This window comes from Pangasianodon hypophthalmus, chromosome 4, assembly GCF_027358585.1.
Source record: "Pangasianodon hypophthalmus isolate fPanHyp1 chromosome 4, fPanHyp1.pri, whole genome shotgun sequence".
NCBI classification, from domain to species: Eukaryota; Metazoa; Chordata; class Actinopteri; order Siluriformes; family Pangasiidae; genus Pangasianodon; species Pangasianodon hypophthalmus.
Genome location: NC_069713.1, coordinates 861070 through 880372, shown reverse-complemented (window position 1 = coordinate 880372; position 19303 = coordinate 861070). Strand labels below are relative to the sequence as shown.

Genomic DNA, 19303 nt, shown 5'->3' with positions numbered 1-19303 from the left:
TCTAAAATTTCCTATTCTCCCCAAGGTAAAAGAAATACAATTTAAAATATTAAATGAAATACATCCCTCCAATAAATTTCTACATTCAAAATGTAACTTTGAAAATGAGCCTTGTTATTTCTGCAAACATTTAGCTGAAGATACAGAACATATATTTTTTACATGTAGTTTGTCTCAGTCTTTTGGACAGCATTGCAGGACTGGATGGTAGAGAAGGGTGTGGCTGCTGATGACTCCATTGTGCTGAGCCTTCCATACCAGATTCTTTTTGTATACTAATTAATGCCAGTTTGTTGTATTCAGATTTTGTACTTAATTAAAAAAAAAAAAAAAAAAAAAAAAAAAAAAAAAAAAAACCTACATCACAGCAAGTGATGCAACAAAAAAGTGAAAAAAAACCCGTTGTGAACACGCTGAATCCCTAGTGCGCATGCGTGCTTCCGACAGTGTGCCGGTCTTTCATTGACAGTGTGCTGCTGCTGCTGCCACTGTACAACTTTTGTACTCCGAAATCGCTTCGAGGACGTTTTTTTTTGCGTTTCAGATGCACAAGTAAGGGTAAGTCGACTCATTTAGACTTATTTATTTGTGTGTGTTGGGATTATTGCACAGACCTCCGTGTATTAGTGTCTTAATGCAAAGTTAAGGAGGAGCTGAGCTGCTTAGCTAACTGTGCTGTGGGTGTGTCCCCACAACCCCTCATACTGTCCTCCAGCTAACACTGGGGTCCTGGGTGCAAGAGGACGCTGGCGTTGTCTGTTCGCCGCTTCTCCACTCGAGTTTTAACGAGTTTTAACTGTAAAATAGTCACAGCGTTAGACTACTGGCGCTACTTCTATATAATATTTGAGTCTCCCGCCGAAAGTTTGCTTACTTCCGGCCTGGTGACGCCATTCCTTCCGCTTGGGCAGCTGTGCGCTCTGTCGCATCTATTCTACGTCATCAGAGCGCCGCTACTCTGTGGATTAGTTTTTTTTATTAATGCTTGAACAACAAATACGTAACAAAAGTGCCAAGGGTATACATAGATAATATAAAAAGTACATATTAACTATAGATGTATATATAAAACCAACAAATAAATAAAAATAAAATAATGAAATAATGAAAGGCCTTGCTAAATCACAATAACTTAAATGTACTGAATAAATACACAGTTTTTACAGCTTTTTTGTTTGTACTCTCCTTAATGGTGCTTACATAAATATCTAATTCCTTAAGTACCACAGAAAAAAGAGGTTTCTGATTGCTGAATTTACAACGATGAATATGAAACTTAACAAGTCTAATCAAGAGATTGATAATGTAAAAAGCCTCATTTTCCAACTTCTTGTCATAGTTCAAAAAGCCAAATATTACATGTTCATACAGTAAAAGAAAGTTGCACAACACTTTGTCATTTATAAATCTAGGAACCTCTGACCATAACCTCTCTGTATATTGACAACGCCAGAAAATATGAGGTACCGTTTCTTTTTCTAGAGAAAAATTGTGCTTATAAATTAACTTCCACCCCAAAAGTGCTTGCCTTTGAAAAGCTGATAATTTAACAGGCAGTTTTTCAATTTTGTAATCACACATTAACAAAAATGAGAGACCTCCAAGTTGGTCAAAAACAGTACTAGATACAATATTCCACACAGAAGAAGGGTTTTCCAAAAAATACTTCAACCAGTTAATTTTGAAAGTGTTATTTAAAATAGAAAAATCTAAATAATCAAGACCACCGTTTTTATATAATAATAATAAGTTTATTTTATATAGCACCTTTCTGCAAACTCAAGGTCACTTTACAATATGAAAATAGATAAACATGACAACAGACAAAGAACAAAAGGAAATAAACAAGAAATCCATGGCATGAGTCAGATCATACAGTCAGAGATCAGAAAAACAAGAAAGAAAAAGATGTGTTTTAAGGTTGAAATCCTGTAATGAAGAAAGATCACGTATGTTTTTGGGAAGAGAATTCCAGCGTGTGGGGGCAGAGATACAAAACGCTCGTCCACCAAACGATGCTAACCTGTGGCGTGGAATTAACAGTAGACCAGGATCTGAAGAGCGTAATGTGCGAGCTGGGGAGTGAGTATGAATGAGATCAGAAATGTATGGGGGGCGAGACCATGAAGTGCTTTGAAGGTGACGAGGAGAATCTTGTATTGAATACGGAAGCGAACAGGTAGCCAATGAAGTGTGTGTAGGATGGGAGTAATATGAGAGGATTTCTTAGAAAAAGTGAGAACCCTAGCTGCAGAGTTCTGGATATATTGGAGCTTATTTAATGTTGTGTTTGGTAGACCATAGAAAAGAGAATTACAGTAGTCTAGTCGAGAAGTGATGAAGGCATGAACCAGTGTTTCAGCGTCATTGATATTTAAGAAGGGACGTAAACGAGCAATATTACGGAGGTGAAAGAAGGCAGATTTGGTGAGTGAAGAAATGTGAGGCAGGAAGGAGAGAGAGGAGTCAAAGATTATACCCAGGTTTTTAACGGAGGTGGAAGGTTGAACCAAAATCCCAGCAATGTTAACATTATCAGCACAGAAAGGAGCAACATTTTTTTGGTGAACCGACAAGTAGTAGATCTGTTTCATCAGTGTTGAGTTTGAGAAAGTTACTGGTCATCCAAGCATTTATATCATTAATACACGCTGTTATGGAGTTGGTGGGAAAAGGAGAGTTGTGTTGAGAACTGATATAGAGCTGGGTGTCGTCTGCATAGCAATGGAAGTTAAAGCCGTGATGACGAATAATGTTACCTAAAGGGAGCATATAGATGATGAAGAGTAAAGGCCCAAGAGCAGAACCCTGAGGAACACCGTGAGAAACAGGAGCAGTAGAGGACTTAGCCAGAGATGTAATGCTGGCGGTCTGACAGGTAAGAAGTGAACCAAGATAGGGCAGTTCCAGAAATACCTTAATATATGAATTAACTATCACAGATTTTCTAATATAATGCACGCGGTTTTTCCACAGAAAATTTAACATCGTTTGATCAATTATCTTATTTATTTTACTATCTGAATGAATTGAGGAAGCAACATGGGTAAGCCTAGAAATACTTTCCCCTTTAGCCAGCAGAGCACGACCTTTAAGAGATAAATCCCTCTGTAACCAAATATTAAGTCTGCTCTTTACTTTTTTGATCACGGGATTAAAATTTAGTGAGATTCTGTCCTGTTCATTTTTGGAAATAGCCATACCTAAATAGATTGGAACGTCCTTTATAGGAATATTACAAATGGATTTGTCATGGCAACTCTTCAAGGCAAACAATTCACATTTTTGTAAATTCAGGCAAAGACCTGAAGCACTAGAAAAAATTTCAGTAATTTTGATAGCCGAGTGAATTTGACAAGCATTTTTTTTAAAAAAAAGATCCCCTGCTACACTTGCCCGTATGTTTTGGTTTTGTCCCAGGCTGTTTGCTTTCTGGTCACTGATTTTTGAGTCTTATTCTAAGTTTTATGAAGTAGATAGCTACAAATAAATATTAATCAATATTAGTAATTACTAGCCCCTCACTTAGCCGTCACAGCTCCTAGTCTTAGGTGTGTGTGTGACTGTGTGTGTGTGTCAGTTTCCTGTCTCTACTCTCCATGTCGTTCTTTGTTCTTAAGCTTTCCCACTGCAGTTATTGTGTTTAGGTACCTGGTTAATTCCTCACCTGTTCTCACCTGTGCAGTGCTGCTGGTGGTGTTGTGTCTCAGACATTCACACGGTGAGTTAATTACAGATATTATAACACACAAATGTTATATAAATATTACAGTTTAAGCGACTGAGATGAGTTTATGTGTTAATACAGAGCTGCACTTTTAATAAACTCGTCATGAAAAGTTTCTGTAAAATGGCCGCTGTGGAAAATAAATAAATAAATAAATAAAACACCCGACAGTAAATAGTTCTGTAAATAGTTGTACAGAAATACCGGATTGTTATTTTGAGTAGTGTTTAGTGTTTTTATTGTTTTTGCTAATAAACGCCAAACGGTGGTGTATTTACTAGAGAAAATAGCGTTAATGTAGTGAGCTAGCTATCTCAGGCTAAACAACAAAATGGCTCCTGACACCTTCACTTCCGGTTTTACTGCCGCTTTAGCTTTGTGGTTATGTTGTGATTTAAAAAAAACACATTTATTATAACTTTTATCATAGCTTATTATTATTATTATTATTATTAGTAGTAGTAGTAGTAGTAATTTTAAGTTAAAATTAAGTGCGTAAAAGCCGCGCCCTCTTTCAGGAAGAACGGCTGGCTTAACCGCAGTCACGTGACGGACTTCACTTCCGAAGTGGAGCTATCCCATGTCAGGATATAATGTCAATCTTTCCAAGAGTGAGCTATTTCCTATAAATCAAGCTGCAAAACTATCTTCCTTTTCTGCTTATCCATTTAAATTAGCCCCAGACAGTGTCACATATCTTGGTGTGGTTGTATCAAGAAATATTTCTGAGCTGTTTAAACTTAATTTTGCTCCACATTTAGTCTGAACAAAGATAGCTGTTGAAAAATAGTCCAGGCTGTAATTAAGATGAACGCTCTCCCTAAATTATAACTTTTATCGTAGCTTATTATTATTATTAGTAGTAGTAGTAGTAATAGTAGTAATTTTCAGTTGATGAGGTTACAAAGTTCTATGAAGTAGATAGCTACAAATAGATATTAATCAATCTTAGTAATTACTAGCTCCTCACTTAGCCGTCACAGCTCCAGTGTTAGGTGTGTGTGTGTGTGTGTGTGTGAGGTTCCTGTCTCTACTCTCCATGTCGTTCTTTGTTCTTAAGCTTTCCCACTGCACTTATTGTGTTTAGGTACCTGGTTAATTCCTCACCTGTTCTCACCTGTGCAGTGCTGCTGGTGGTGTTGTGTCTCAGACATGGAGTCCTGCAGGGTTCCTCACCAGGTCCTGCTTTTATTCATCCTCACGTTCATCACAGGTGAGTGTGATTTCAGTCTCACTGCTCACACTGGGCTCAGCGAGTTCCTCTTACAGTCTTACAAACCTCTATTAAACATGTTTTAGGATTAATTACATTTACTTTCTCAGGATTTAATTTCAGAGTTCAGAGGATCAAAGTGTGAAAATCCTTCTATTAAGAAACAAACCTGAGTTACAGGAGAGTGTTACTGCGTCATCAAATATAAGAGCCAATCAGGTTCCATATGCAAATACAGGCCAAACAGCAGCAGTGTACCAGTCACCAGGGGAAAGGGGGTGGAGCCTGTCGGGATGGAGGCTTTTAGATTTATTCTGTTTATTTACTCTGGATTTAGTGATGAGGCTGAAAGTGTCAGTACTTTTAGGTTTTTTTCTGATTCATTAGCATATATGTTTAGAAATCATTTCAGTAAATAAAAAATAATAAAAACACTTCAAAATGTATTCATGTAAAATATCTTGATCTTTACTGATATATAACATATAGCTTGCTAGTTTAACTAAAATAACTAATTTACATTGCTTTAATAAACTTACATAATTTGCCTAAAATCTACTGAAGAAACTAGTTAGCTGAGGCCAGATACCTGGATCACGTTCCTCCTGAGGAGTTAATTATAAAGGACAAATTTAACCAGCTTAAAGTGAACTCACTAACTTTGTTCAGCTAACAGATGAGTTCATGGAGCTTTCAGTGCCATGACGACATCCTGGATGTTGTAATCATCAGGAGACCTGTAAGCCTTTGTGTTCTCTCTAGTATAAACGCTTGGAGTTTCTATGAGGTGTGTGTGTGTGTGTGTGTGTGCATCTGGTCGCTGCAGGCTAGAGCACCACTTAGCATCATTTAGCCCCTGACAGGACGCCGAGCCGTAAAGATCTTCTAGAGTTCCACTGTTAGTTTAGCTGAACAGCACTCGCTGTCCTTTAGTGCTAATCCATAATAACAACTGAAGAACATTTTAGCTAACATCAGTCTGATTCTTGAAAGAATCTGTAGTTCTCTTATGACAGGTTCTGGTCTCTTATGGTTTTCTTGCAACCAGGTCACATGTGCATCTTCTTTTATTTATAAACACAAAGAGTTTTATAGGAAGGCTTTATACTGAAGTGTGTGAGATATACACATTTTAATTTTAATTTAATCATGTGTGCATGTATAGGTTTATATTTTATTCTGTTTACCTGCTTCTCTCTTTCAGTACCTGTATCAGCTGTCACTACTGTACAGGTGAAGTTTAATCAGGCTGCTGATCTGCCCTGTGAACGGAAATGTTCTCGTGAGGCCAAATGGACTCTGTCCAGTAACCGAGATGATGCAGTGGCTCGGTGTGATCAGACATCCTGCTGGTCAGTAAAGGAGGGATTTAAAATGTCCCATGATCAGTACCTGAAGGGAGATCTCACCCTCACCATCACTGCAGCTGATTACAGTATGAGGGGTTTATACACGTGTGAGTGTGATGGCACAGACATTAATGATCTGCGTCTCAGCATTGAGAGTAAGTGTCTTTACCTGCTCTATAGCTTATACACTCTTACTGATTTAGGTTTAATGTGTTATATCACATTTACACCCAGTTAAGATGTTGAGTGTTTTTTCTCCTCAGCCATGGCATCATCAGTTCAGATAATCCCTGGTGAAGATCTGCAGCTGGATTTGCACGTATCAGAGCGAGTGGAGGTGATCTATAAGGGTGAAGATTCAGCAGATCCACATGGTGAACAGATCTGCACCGTGGATAGAAGCTCACTACACTGTACAGCTGAATACACACCGAGAACATCACTCACTAACACAGTTCTTACACTGAGAGGAGTAAAGCTGACTGATGGGGGAATTTACATCGTCCGAGACACGGAGAATAATGAATATCTTCATATTTACTCAGTATCAGTGAGAGGTACGTATTCAGTGTGATTGGTGTCCGTGTGGAAACTTCAACATTTAGCAGAATAAACTGAATTTTGGGAAACACTGAGTACAGTTTTATGTTTGCGACAGTGTGATAACGGCAAACAGTCTGATTTTGGCATCTGATGATGGCTTTAATTTAATATAAGATCACATGACCATTTAGCTACTAGTTAAAATCAGAAAATGTTTTAAATACCAAACAATAACTTATAAATATTAATCCATATAAATGTCACTGATTATATAAATATAAATATAATTCCAAAACAATAACACACAAATAATGGCTTTAGAATAAAGTCAGTAAAGCTAACAGTGTGTATGTGTGTGTGTGTGTGTGTGTGTGTGTGAGACAGATGAGCTACCATGGTGGGCAATTATCCTGACAGTGGCAGGGCTGCTGCTTGTTGTTGTCCTGCTTGTGATGATCCTGGTGTATCAGAGGAAACGGCATCCGAGCTCCTGAGAACTTTACACAGAAGAGTGTAGCAACAGCAGGAGAACAGATCTTAAATGGCAACACAGCAATGATCAACTCAGGCACAAAGGATAATAGGATAAACAACAAACAGACTTTTATAATCAGGAACCGTAACGAGCTCTGAAGTGACAACGCAAAATATCACGGGTCAGATTGAAGTTTATTGGTAAGGAACATCAAAAACCCTGCTTTCGCTTGGAGATCACGAGTTTAAGTCCCCACAATGCCACAGCGGTTCGTGGCCGTGAGTACAAGAGGGCTAAACTGGCTGTGCTCTCTGGGTGGGAGGGGCATACTCTCTCTCCCCTGTCAATCACAGTGACACTAGCCTATTGTAGCGCTTTCCTCCGAGTTTGATTCTGCTCCTGGGATCCTGTGTGGAGTTTCACTATATTTATCCTAAATTTCCCCTTTGGGATGAAAAACGAATGTCTACCTATCTATCTATCTATCTATCTAATTATATATCTGTCCATTCATCCCTCCATCCATCCATTTATCTATCTATCTACATATCTTTCTATCTATATATCTGTCCATTCATCCCTCTATCTATCCAGCTATCTATCGAGTCTGATGTTTGTCAGTGCAAGAAAACAAGTGCTGCAGGTTAAAGGCGTCTCCTTCACTGGTTGCTAAGGGACACAGTTTCCCTAGTAACGTAGACTTTTTTTAAAATCTAAATTTAAAATTATTGTCTTTAATTTACCTGCTGCTGAGGTCTTTATACACTGAGGAGAGACATGTAGCTACTGTAAATGGCAATAAAGCCAACTGTTAAAGTGTTATTTAATTTAATTAAATAAATAACAAATAATAAGCCATAAAGAAAGAGAATATTTATATGGAACAAGAAGTGATGAAGAAGTGATATTAATATCTGAAAGGAATAAACTGTAAGACTGGCAGCTGAAGTCACTGGAGTCTGAACCACACAGATCATTACACATCAGGAGTAAGGGTACCGACGCGCACCACGCAGGACTATACAGGAGTAACGGTACTGACGCGCACCACACGGGACTATACGGGAGTAAGGGTACCGACGCGCACCACGCGGGACTATACGGGAGTAAGGGTACGGACGCGCACCACGCAAGACTATACAGGAGTAACGGTACCGACGCTCACCACGCGGGACTATACAGGAGTAACGGTACCGACGCGCACCACGCGGGACTATACAGGAGTAACGGTACCGACGCGCACCACGCGGGACTATACGGGAGTAACGGTATACAATGTACACTATACACTATACAGAGACTGCTTCAGGTGGAAGATTGCTTCAGGTGTCATCATGCAGGTGCGCGTTTGCAAAGTTTTATAAACCTGATTTTATTTTTGCGTGCATGCAGTTTTCTGGGCTTTGTGCATATGCACACTTTCACCCTGGCATCCACACAAAGTTTTAGAAATGAGGCCCCAGATCCTGTAAATTTATGATTGACATCATTAAAGGAACCAATAATCTGCAAATTCTCTTTGTTGCTGAATTATTTTCTATTTTGCGTCGTCGTGTATCGCTGTAGTTTAGGATTGTGGGGGTTTGTTGCTGAATTATTTTCTATTTTGCGTCGTCGTGTATCGCTGTAGTTTAGGATTGAGGGGGTTTGTTGCTGAATTATTTTCTATTTTGCGTCGTCGTGTATCGCTGTAGTTTAGGATTGAGGGGGTTTGTTGCTGAATTATTTTCTATTTTGCGTCGTCGCGTATCGCTGTAGTTTAGGACTGTGGGGGTTTGTTGCTGAATTATTTTCTATTTTGCGTCGTCGCGTATCGCTGTAGTTTAGGACTGTGGGGGTTTGTTGCTGAATTATTTTCTATTTTGCGTCGTCGCGTATCGCTGTAGTTTAGGACTGTGGGGGTTTGTTGCTGAATTATTTTCTATTTTGCGTCGTCGCGTATCGCTGTAGTTTAGGACTGTGGGGGTTTTTGTTGCTGAATTATTTTCTATTTTGCGTCGTCGCGTATCGCTGTAGTTTAGGACTGTGGGGGTTTTTGTTGCTGAATTATTTTCTATTTTGCGTCGTCGCGTATCGCTGTAGTTTAGGACTGTGGGGGTTTTTGTTGCTGAATTATTTTCTATTTTGCGTCGTCACGTATCGCTGTAGTTTAGGATTGTGGGGGTTTGTTGCTGAATTATTTTCTATTTTGCGTCGTCGTGTATCGCTGTAGTTTAGGATTGTGGTGGTTTGTTGCTGAATTATTTTCTATTTTGCGTCGTCGTGTATCGCTGTAGTTTAGGATTGAGGGGGTTTGTTGCTGAATTATTTTCTATTTTGCGTCGTCGCGTATCGCTGTAGTTTAGGACTGTTGGGGTTTGTTGCTGAATTATTTTCTATTTTGCGTCGTCGCGTATCGCTGTAGTTTAGGACTGTGGGGGTTTGTTGCTGAATTATTTTCTATTTTGCGTCGTCGCGTATCGCTGTAGTTTAGGACTGTGGGGGTTTTTGTTGCTGAATTATTTTCTATTTTGCGTCGTCACGTATCGCTGTAGTTTAGGATTGTGGGGGTTTGTTGCTGAATTAGTTTCTATTTTGCGTCGTCGTGTATCGCTGTAGTTTAGGATTGTGGTGGTTTGTTGCTGAATTATTTTCTATTTTGCATCGTCGTGTATCGCTGTAGTTTAGGATTGAGGGGGTTTGTTGCTGAATTATTTTCTATTTTGCATCGTTGTATATCGCTGTAGTTTAGGATTGTGGGGGTTTGTTGCTGGTTGAAGTTCTGGTTGCTTTTGACTGCAGGTTCAGCAGCAGGTTCGTGTTCAGCAGATGTTTGTTTTGTCTCCTTTGCTCTGAAGTTTGAAGAAAACACACAGAAAAGGGAAATAGGACATTACTCCATCGTTACCTGAAAAACAGGTAAGCAGTTGTGATTTTAGTAGCACCTCGGTGTGTTGTTGGTTTTAAACTGGATTTTTAAATGAACGATGATCTGTCTTCATGTAAATTAGGTTTAATGTCATGTTAACTAATATTAACTAACATATTCACTAACGTACAGTATTGATCCACAGGAGCAAGAGACGGTGTCCTGCGCATCATTCCAGGTAACATCTATTGCATTTCAGACCACATTAAGAACTGCTAACTCTACTCAAAACATGCTAACACTAGCTAATTAGCACCAGTAATTCATCTTGCAAATAATAAGGTGAACTAAAACTGAAATTGGACAAGATGTGGGTTTGTTTGTCTTTAATTATCCTTAATTCATTCCTCATTATCTCCATCACTTACCGCTGTCCTGTTTCCTCTTTTCCTGCTCTTCTTGTTTTCTCTTGCGCTTCTGGCTGCCAGATAGGTACAGTATGTCCTCTTCATCTTCAGGAGTTAAAGCTCGTGCGACTCGAGTGTGAAGGGGTGGCGCAGAAGCATAAACAAGTCACAAACGAGACAGCGCCCCTAAAGGGGGTTGCTGAGATGTTGCTGCGCATTATTTTAAGATGAAAATTTCTGATGATTTAAAAGATCAGCCCTCAGGGGCCTCTCAGAATGCGGGGCAGCAGGTAATTGCTGGCCTTGCCTGCTCTGTAGATACGCCTCTGCATGCATGGATATTGCTACATAACAACACTGCAACTATTTTGTTTACTTTATTACGGTAACTAGATCAGAAAATATGTATAAATCCAGATAGTTACTCACTGTTTTACAAATACATCTTCAGAATAAACTTTCTGCAGTATATAAATCTTAAGACTAAATAGCCAAATATAGACAAATGCCTTCACACCCATGCATTCACAAATAGATTAATAAAAATAAATTATAGGCTAATATCACTAGTCTCAAAGTTACAAATTAAAAGAGATAGTTTACCCCAAAATGAAACTTGTCATAATATACACACTCTTATTTTGTTCCAAACCTGTCTGACTTTTATAAGGAGATGTAAGGCAGAACGTTAAGAGCCTCAGTCACCATTCACTATCACTGCATCTTTCTTCTATAAAATACATGAAAGGTGAGGAATGGTGTTCCACAAAAGAAACACATACAGGTGTGGAACAACATTAGTGTCAGTAGATCACAGGATTTTTAAACTCTACCTTACACAGTAAACACTTTATAAATAAATGTTACCCTTGAAAACAGAGCACAGAGAAATATAGTAGATAAATTATTTTCCTTTGCAGTTAACATTTATTTCTGAAGTAGGGCAAGTTCTTTGCTCTTGCAGTATTCAGTTGGTCCCTTTGTTATGTTTCTATACACCTGAAGAGAACTTGGTGGTAGTCAGCCATCTACACAATGCAGAGAGAAGTCTGGTGTGGTGTAGACAGGACTGGAATAGACGTCTATCCACGCTGACACGTTAAGGCCAACATCTGTAAGTTCTCGATGTCTTTAACTGGGGCTCCCAGAAAACCTGCAATAAAAATCCTCCAGTTCAGAAACAGTGAAACCGATTCCAGAGCATCTCATCTTGTAGCAGGAGCGTTCCCATAACTGCACCTCTATGATACCTGTAAACTCCAACAAAGGCTCTGAATAAAACATGGCATTTTGGGATTACATGTAATTTTCATAAAAGAGAAATGATGTAAAATATAAATATAGCAACATTTTAAAGAAGAAAAAGTAAATATATTACTTCGCCTGTAACGTGTGAAAATATTTTAAGTCATTTTGCTTCAACAGTAGGCTAATTCATGTGCATCAGTAAGTGCACAGGCAACATGTTTGTCTTATTTCCACTGAGATCTGTTCTGATGGTGTTATTCCTCACCATGTAGGTTTCATCCACGCATTTACAAATCCTCTCTGCTGAGATACAAAAGCTTACAAAGGTGTAAAATTGTAATCAGTGTTCTACATGGGAAAGCCTTTAGCATTCAGTGCTGTGCTGTGGCTCTGCTGAGGAGTTCCTCCCTAAAAGAAAAAGACATCAGTTACACAGTGAAACTGTATTTCAGTGGCTCATTTATAAAAATGTCAAGTCTTACACACGTAACCTCTAGAATTATACAGAAATAACAGCTGATCCTATTAATAACACATTCTGTGCTCCACAGGTGAAAGTCAGTCGTACAGGTCTATTCCAACACGAATGAAAACGCATATTTTTCACAGTAAACAGAACTTAGAGAATTATTGGAGGGTGATGGTGCTTGAGACATTATTGGTCACTCCGTGTTTCTGTGGAAAAAAAAGACTAACAATAATGAGGTCTGAGATTAAAAACATACTAAAAGTTTTCTAAAATATTTTCATCTATTGATGAACATTAACTTACGCTCGTCAAAGACGACTTCTGGTGTGGCTCAGGTCCTCCCTCAGGTAGATCACCTGCTGTCAGCAGGTCAGTGTCTGTCACGCCAGCGCCGCTGAAGTAGAGAGCTGCGACGCTGCCATAAGCTCCTGCTGCTGTCATTTCACTGTTTCCCAAAACACACTCGCTGGGAAGCTGATGACATCACTGCATTTCTGTGACGTGTTAACGCATCAGCTGACCTCTCATGAATCTAGTCATTAGTGGTATTTTATGTAGCCAGCTTTAGTTAATGTTTATCGTTAGATAACAGCTAGTTAGAATAGTTATCCCTGAATCTGTTAGAGAGCAAAGAGTGGCGCGCTAACGCCTGATAGGCTGCTGGGCTCATAAATATTCATCACGTTGTGCGCGTTCGCCCGAACTGATTTGCAAATCAAAGCGCAGCCGGTGAGCGCTAGCCAATGGGATTGCAGCTTGCGCATTAGTTCCGTCCGCTGAAGCAACCAGCTGGCAGAGGCTTCTGCAGGGTCTTAAAGCCTTCGTGTTACGCGAACGGCTACACTGCGATTAATCAGAATAAAGTTGTTAAAATGAAATGATTATTTCTGTAAATGTGAGCGGGACATGAAACCCCCCGTTCTAAAGGCTGCTACACCCAAACACCATCGCAGCCTCGTCATGGAGCTTCTGAGAAAGGCTTTAACAGAGTTCTGTGCCTCATTTCCACTCGAAATCACCTCACTGCCTTAAAGTCTAACAAATAATACAGTTAGAAAGTGATAAATGTCAAGTTTATCGTGCTGAAGTTGCCAGTTTAAATAACTAAAACGGTTGTAAAGTTTACCTCAGAGTTAGCTGCTGCTTTAGCTCACGCGCGCAAACACGACGATAAATTACACAATTATGAAGCGTTATAAAAGCTTCACAATATAAACCATTACAACTCTAACATGATATTTAACATTACACAGTGAAACCACTGCATTAAAGCGGCGAACAAAATATATATTTTCGCTTAACTTTACCTCAGCGTGAAGCGGCAGTTGGCCGTTACGATCCAAATGACGCGCATGCGCAGAACTCAGAATAGCTGCTTTGTGTTGGTCCTGATAAAGCGAGCGAACAGTGAGTGTTGCTTCAACATTGGAAACTAACTGATGACTGATACTGACCTGTACAACTGAACATACACATGAATCCACCTCTCTTTGCTATCTGGTGCTTACACACATAATCTAGGTAATACAATACGTTTTACAAATGTTAGGAACAGTCTGATAAACATAAATATTACTTTATATATGACTAAATATTTAGTTTCGTAGATCTGTATAAACTGAATGAAAGAAATGAAGTGTAAACTGGCGTTATGAGAGATTACTGACACAGAAAAAAAGCTTTGCGATTAATTCATTATTTACTTCTTATTTGTAAAAGTTAAACTCATAACTTTGATATAGTTTTGTAAGCTGTATTTATTTGCAGTTGGAATTTGAATTCAGGTTTCAGAACTGGCCTTAGTCACGACTCTTGCTTTAGGTAGTCACGTGACATTAGCACCTTCCTTCTTAGGCTGTAGTTCAGGGGTTCAAACATTTTTTTGGCAAACGACCCCAAATGGACATTATGAATTTTCTGCGACGCCAAGCCTTGACCACCCTAATTTTTTTAATTATCACTTTACCCTCACTGTCCACTTTATTAGGAACACCTGTACAAGTGCACATTTATGCAGTTATCTAATCACACCATCACACCCATATGTGGTTCATCCCCAAACTTGGGAAATACACAATTGTATAGAATGTCTTTGTGTATTGTAGCATTACAGTTTCCCTTCACTGGAAGTAAGAGGCCCAAACCTGTTCCAGCATGACAATGCCCCTGTGCACTGTTACGTCCCGTAATATTGTGGGAGGTTTGTCTTTTTCTATCTGCCTTGTTTTGACTGTTACCACTTTTAGATCCTGTGATTGGACAACCGACCGGTCGATCTTCCCTGTCAACGTGATGACGACACCCATCTCTGAACCAATCAGGCACCCCCAGTCTACTATAAGGACTCGGAAATGACGTAAGACGGGAGAGTGTGTTTCTCCTTTGCTGATAGTTCTCGCTTGTTTGTCACGCTGTCCATCCTTTTCGAGTTTCTGGTGCAATTATGATTTGTTAGTTTATCTTGAGTTATTTCTGATCGCTCCCTTTACTCTACATGTTGTATTTACTCGCCTCTGATTTGACTCTGGCTGTTTGCCCGATTGTGCTGTGATCTGATTCCCTTTCTCTCTTTAAGAGTTGATGGTTGGATTTATCTCTTGACTCATAGTGTTGAGATGAGGTTAGTATGTCACGTGACCTACACAAAGCAACATGTAGAATATCGCTTGTATAAAAACACTAGGATAGGAGCGGGAGCTAATGCTTGTATTTATGTTTTGTTAGTGAGAGTAGTTAGTTGGCGTTTACGCCGAAGTTTTGTTTTGTTTTCTTTTTCTTTGTTTAGATTAGCGTTGAATTGGTTGGAGTTAGTAAGTGTTTTGTTTTATTAATTTCTTTGCTTTCAGCTCCGCTCATGTCTCACATTGTTGAGGTTTTTTTTAATGTATATAATTTGTAAATATCATCTCCCTTACTCTTTGACGTTTCTGTCATCACTGTAAATATGAAAAGCCGTCGAGTGTTTTGATGGACATAATTCCTCACTAAAGTTTTTCTGATAAGCATTTTTGGTTTCTGTTTGATTCATTACTCCACACATCTCATTCCTTTAGTAACAGACAGCCTCCCCGATTCTAAAAACATCTTTAATTTCTTTTTCATTAATTTATTCTTTGTGTTGACTTCCTACATCCCTGGACGCTAATTTTGACAACAGCAGCAGCCCAATAGGAAGTCGTAGCATACATGCTCATGTCAAGTAACTTTAGCAGTTTTACACACACTCAGTACTTTTTGACTTTATAGTATGCAGCTGTGGATGAGCAGTGAGGAGGTGTTTCCTCTCAGTCTGGTTCCTCTCATGGTTTCTTCCTCATGTCATTTCAGAGAGTCTTTTCTTGCCACCATTGCCTCTGACATTGCAAATGTACATTATATATATATATACATATAAGAATATATTTTCCTGGAACTTATTTAAACTCTTGGTGAGTAATTAAGCTCTTGGATTAATATATGTATGTGTGTGTGTAATAGCAACTCGCAGCTGCAGCAAGCAGAACACAGACTCAGAACAGGCAGGGTTAGTGCAAACAAACATGTATTTATTTATTTATTTAGTGGAGTTGTGATGGGGAATGGTGGTGCAGAGTCGGGAGGCGTTCTGGAAGCGTGGCAGTCGTAGACTCGCGGCGCAGCACAGTGGGGGACCGGTGTCTTCGGTGCTGTCGTCTGGGTACACGCTAGTGCTTTGATCATCTCTTGCACTCTTTGGGTGGCAGAGTTCTCAGGAACCAATCCACGGTGACTTCTCAACTACTTTCGTAGTGGTGAGCTGGTTGCAGCGAGTGTTTCGTGATGCAGAGCAGGGCTCTGGGGGTGGTTTTGGGCTTGTAGGTCCACTTGTGGAACTCTGCCACCGTGTTGGAGGAGGAGAGACCACACTGCACCAGGATTTCTTCTTTGAGGATGTCATAATCAGCAGTCGCCCCTGGTGCAAGGGCGTAGTAGGCCAGCTGGGCCTCCCCAGTGAGGAATGGTGCAAGCGCTTGGGCCCAGTCCCATTTATGCCATCCTTCATGGGTGGTGAGCCACTCAAACATGTGGAGGTAGGTCTTCAGCATTATTTTAGAATCCTAACATTTATGATTATTTTAGTTTGTCCAGTTACTTTTGAGCCTGTGAAAATGGAGGGACTCCATTAAAAAATGGCTGTAATTCCTAAATGGTTAATGCAGTATTTTTGTTAAACCCCAAGCTGAAAGTCTACACTTCAATCACATCTTGATTGCTTCATTTCAAATCCCTTGTGGTGGTGTACAGAAGCAAAATTACAAAAATTGTGTCACTGTCCAAATACTTACGGATCTGACTGTATACAAATCTAGACCTAGATCTATAAAAATAATTTCAGAACTCTAAAATAATCTCGAGCCAAACACAGTGCACAGAAATGCCTCAAGCAATAGATGTTGCAGCCAGGGACCCCTTTAAATATAAAATGAATGCAAAGCAGCTCCTCATCACAGATATTGTTTATGAACATTGTACTTTTTAAACACCCACCCAGGCCACCCCATACACCCACAACCAATTTTGAGACCACTGACCACGCACTGTAAAGTCCACTTACTGACCAATTTATTAGGAACACCTGCACACCTGCTCATTAATTCAGGTGACAGGAACGCTCAAACAACCACTCAAATAATTCACTCAAATAACTCAAATAACCACTCTTTACAACCACGGTGAGCAGAAAAGCATCTCAGAACACAGTTTTAGAATGGGGTTGGTGAGTTTTAGAATTTGGTTGGTCAGTGTATCTCAGAAGAAAAGCATGAGTATCTGTTCTATACCTATAAATTAATCTTAGCTCCCCTTTTCTATCTAAACCATAACATCAGTCCTGCAGTTTACAGAAGCCACAACAACATGCAAATAACATCATGAGCTACAACACGAAATCAAAGTGTGGCATTACTTTAGTGCAGGATTACTCTCTAAATGTTGAAATACTGACCTTCCCCTTTGTGACAAAAGCTTAACGTGTGTGTGTGTGTGTGTGTGTGTGTGTCATATAGGGCTGTGCAGTATGACATAATAATGTGATAAATGATGTCACAATATACTTTTCTATGATATATTGCGGATATCATCAGTATTTTTATAACAATTAAAAACTCATGGAGAATGGAAACAACAGTGGTAAATTTGTACTGAAGCTTTAAAACTGTAAAATGGTACAAATTTTGTTTATTTATTTATTTTTTGTCTCCGTATTTTCAGTGTCATTAATTTTGTAGGACACTGAATAAAAGTATGATTAAACTCAGTTTCTCACAGTTTTTAAAATTAAACACAGCTGTTTTACTGGATGCCTATATTTCATAATGCACATTGTTTATCATGTATCACTGGACCAACATTTCTAAAGGGTGGGAATATTTATGCACCACAAGGGGAAAAATGTGTTAGCTCGATTTGTAATTCATGTAGTTTGTGTCTAGTTCAATAAAATATTAACAGCGGAGAGGAATAAGCGCTAAAACTGACTGAGAAAAAACAACTTTAAAAAACCTGTAAAAGACTGATGCAGGCTGTTACAGATCACTAGCTGTGGGAGTGAAGTGCGCATGCGTGAGATTTACTCGCTCTGAATCGAAACTGAAAGTGTAAAAGATGGAGCTTCAGCGGCACGGAGCGGAGTGGATCAAACCGAGTGTTTAACCTTCACACGGTGAGTTAATTACAGATATTATAACACACAAATGTTATATAAATATTACAGTTTAAGCGACTGAGATGAGTTTATGTGTTAATACAGAGCTGCACTTTTAATAAACTCGTCATGAAGAGTTTCTGTAAAATGGCCGCCGTGGAAAATAAATAAATAAATAAATAAATAAATAAATAAAACACCCGACAGTAAATAGTTCTGTAAATAGTTGTACAGAAATACCGGATTGTTATTTTGAGTAGTGTTTAGTGTTTTTATTGTTTTTGCTAATAAACGCCAAACGGTGGTGTATTTACTAGAGAAAATAGCGTTAATGTAGTGAGCTAGCTATCTCAGGCTAAACAACAAAATGGCTCCTGACGGCCTTCACTTCCGGTTTTACTGCCGCTTTAGCTTTATGATTATATTGTGATTTAAAAAAAACACATTTATTATAACTTTTATCATAGCTTATTATTATTATTATTATTATTAGTAGTAGTAGTAGTAATTTTAAGTTAAAATTAAGTGCGTAAAAGCCTTTCAGGAAGAACGGCTGGCTTAACCGCAGTCACGTGACGGACTTCACTTCCGAAGTGGAGCTATCCCATGTGTCCCCACTTTTCACAGTAGCGATTGAACCTTTAGCTGTTTTGCTGAGATCAACATCAGTTATTCAGGGAATTATTAGAGGGACAGAGAGCGTAAATTATCATTATACGCAGATGACCTGCTCCTGTATATCTCAGATCCACATAATTCTCTTCCTCATGTTGTGGCTGTATTTGAGCGTTTCAGCACTATGTCAGGATATAATGTCAATCTTTCCAAGAGTGAGCTATTTCCTATAAATCAAGCTGCAAAACTATCTTCCTTTTCTGCTTATCCATTTAAATTAGCCCCAGACAGTGTCACATATCTTGGTGTGGTTGTAGCAAGAAATATTTCTGAGTTATTTAAACTTAATTTTGCTCCACATTTAGCCTGAACAAAGATAGCTGTTGAAAAATAGTCCAGGCTGTAATTAAGATGAATGCTCTCCCTAAATTATAACTTTGATCGTAGCTTATCATTATTATTAGTAGTAGTAGTAGTTTTCAGTTGATGAGGTTACAAAGTTTTATGAAGTAGATAGCTACAAATAAATATTAATCAATCAATTAGTAATTACTAGCTCCTCACTTAGCCGTCACAGCTCCAGTGTTAGGTATGAGTGTGTGTGTGGTGTGTCAGGTTCCTGTCTCTACTCTCCATGTCGTTCTTTGTTCTTAAGCTTTCCCACTGCACTTATTGTGTTTAGGTACCTGGTTAATTCCTCACCTGTTCTCACCTGTGCAGTGCTGCTGGTGGTGTTGTGTCTCAGAC

The 19303-nt window shown here is 39.0% G+C and overlaps 1 protein-coding gene across 1 annotated transcript; it reads left to right on the top strand.

Moving 5' to 3' along the window:
- Window positions 1–2123: 2123 nt before the first annotated feature.
- Window positions 2124–8820, top strand: LOC117597013 (uncharacterized). The gene is made up of 5 exons (XM_053233215.1): window positions 2124–2179; window positions 3621–3721; window positions 4878–4940; window positions 6145–6444; window positions 6553–8820. The coding sequence occupies exons 1-5, from the start codon at window positions 2124–2126 to the stop codon at window positions 6861–6863; spliced, it is 831 nt and encodes a 276-aa protein (XP_053089190.1). The 3' UTR covers window positions 6864–8820.
- The last annotated feature ends 10483 nt before the right edge of the window (window positions 8821–19303 follow it).

Coding starts and splice junctions, on each gene's coding strand:
- LOC117597013 (XM_053233215.1), top strand. CDS start 2,124: ATGAAGTGCTTTGAAGGTGACGAGGAGAATCTTGTATTGAATACGGAA. Junction 3,722..4,877: donor GTGTCTCAGACATTCACACG/GTGAGTTAATTA, acceptor GTTGTGTCTCAG/ACATGGAGTCCTGCAGGGTT. Junction 6,445..6,552: donor TCTGCGTCTCAGCATTGAGA/GTAAGTGTCTTT, acceptor TTTTCTCCTCAG/CCATGGCATCATCAGTTCAG.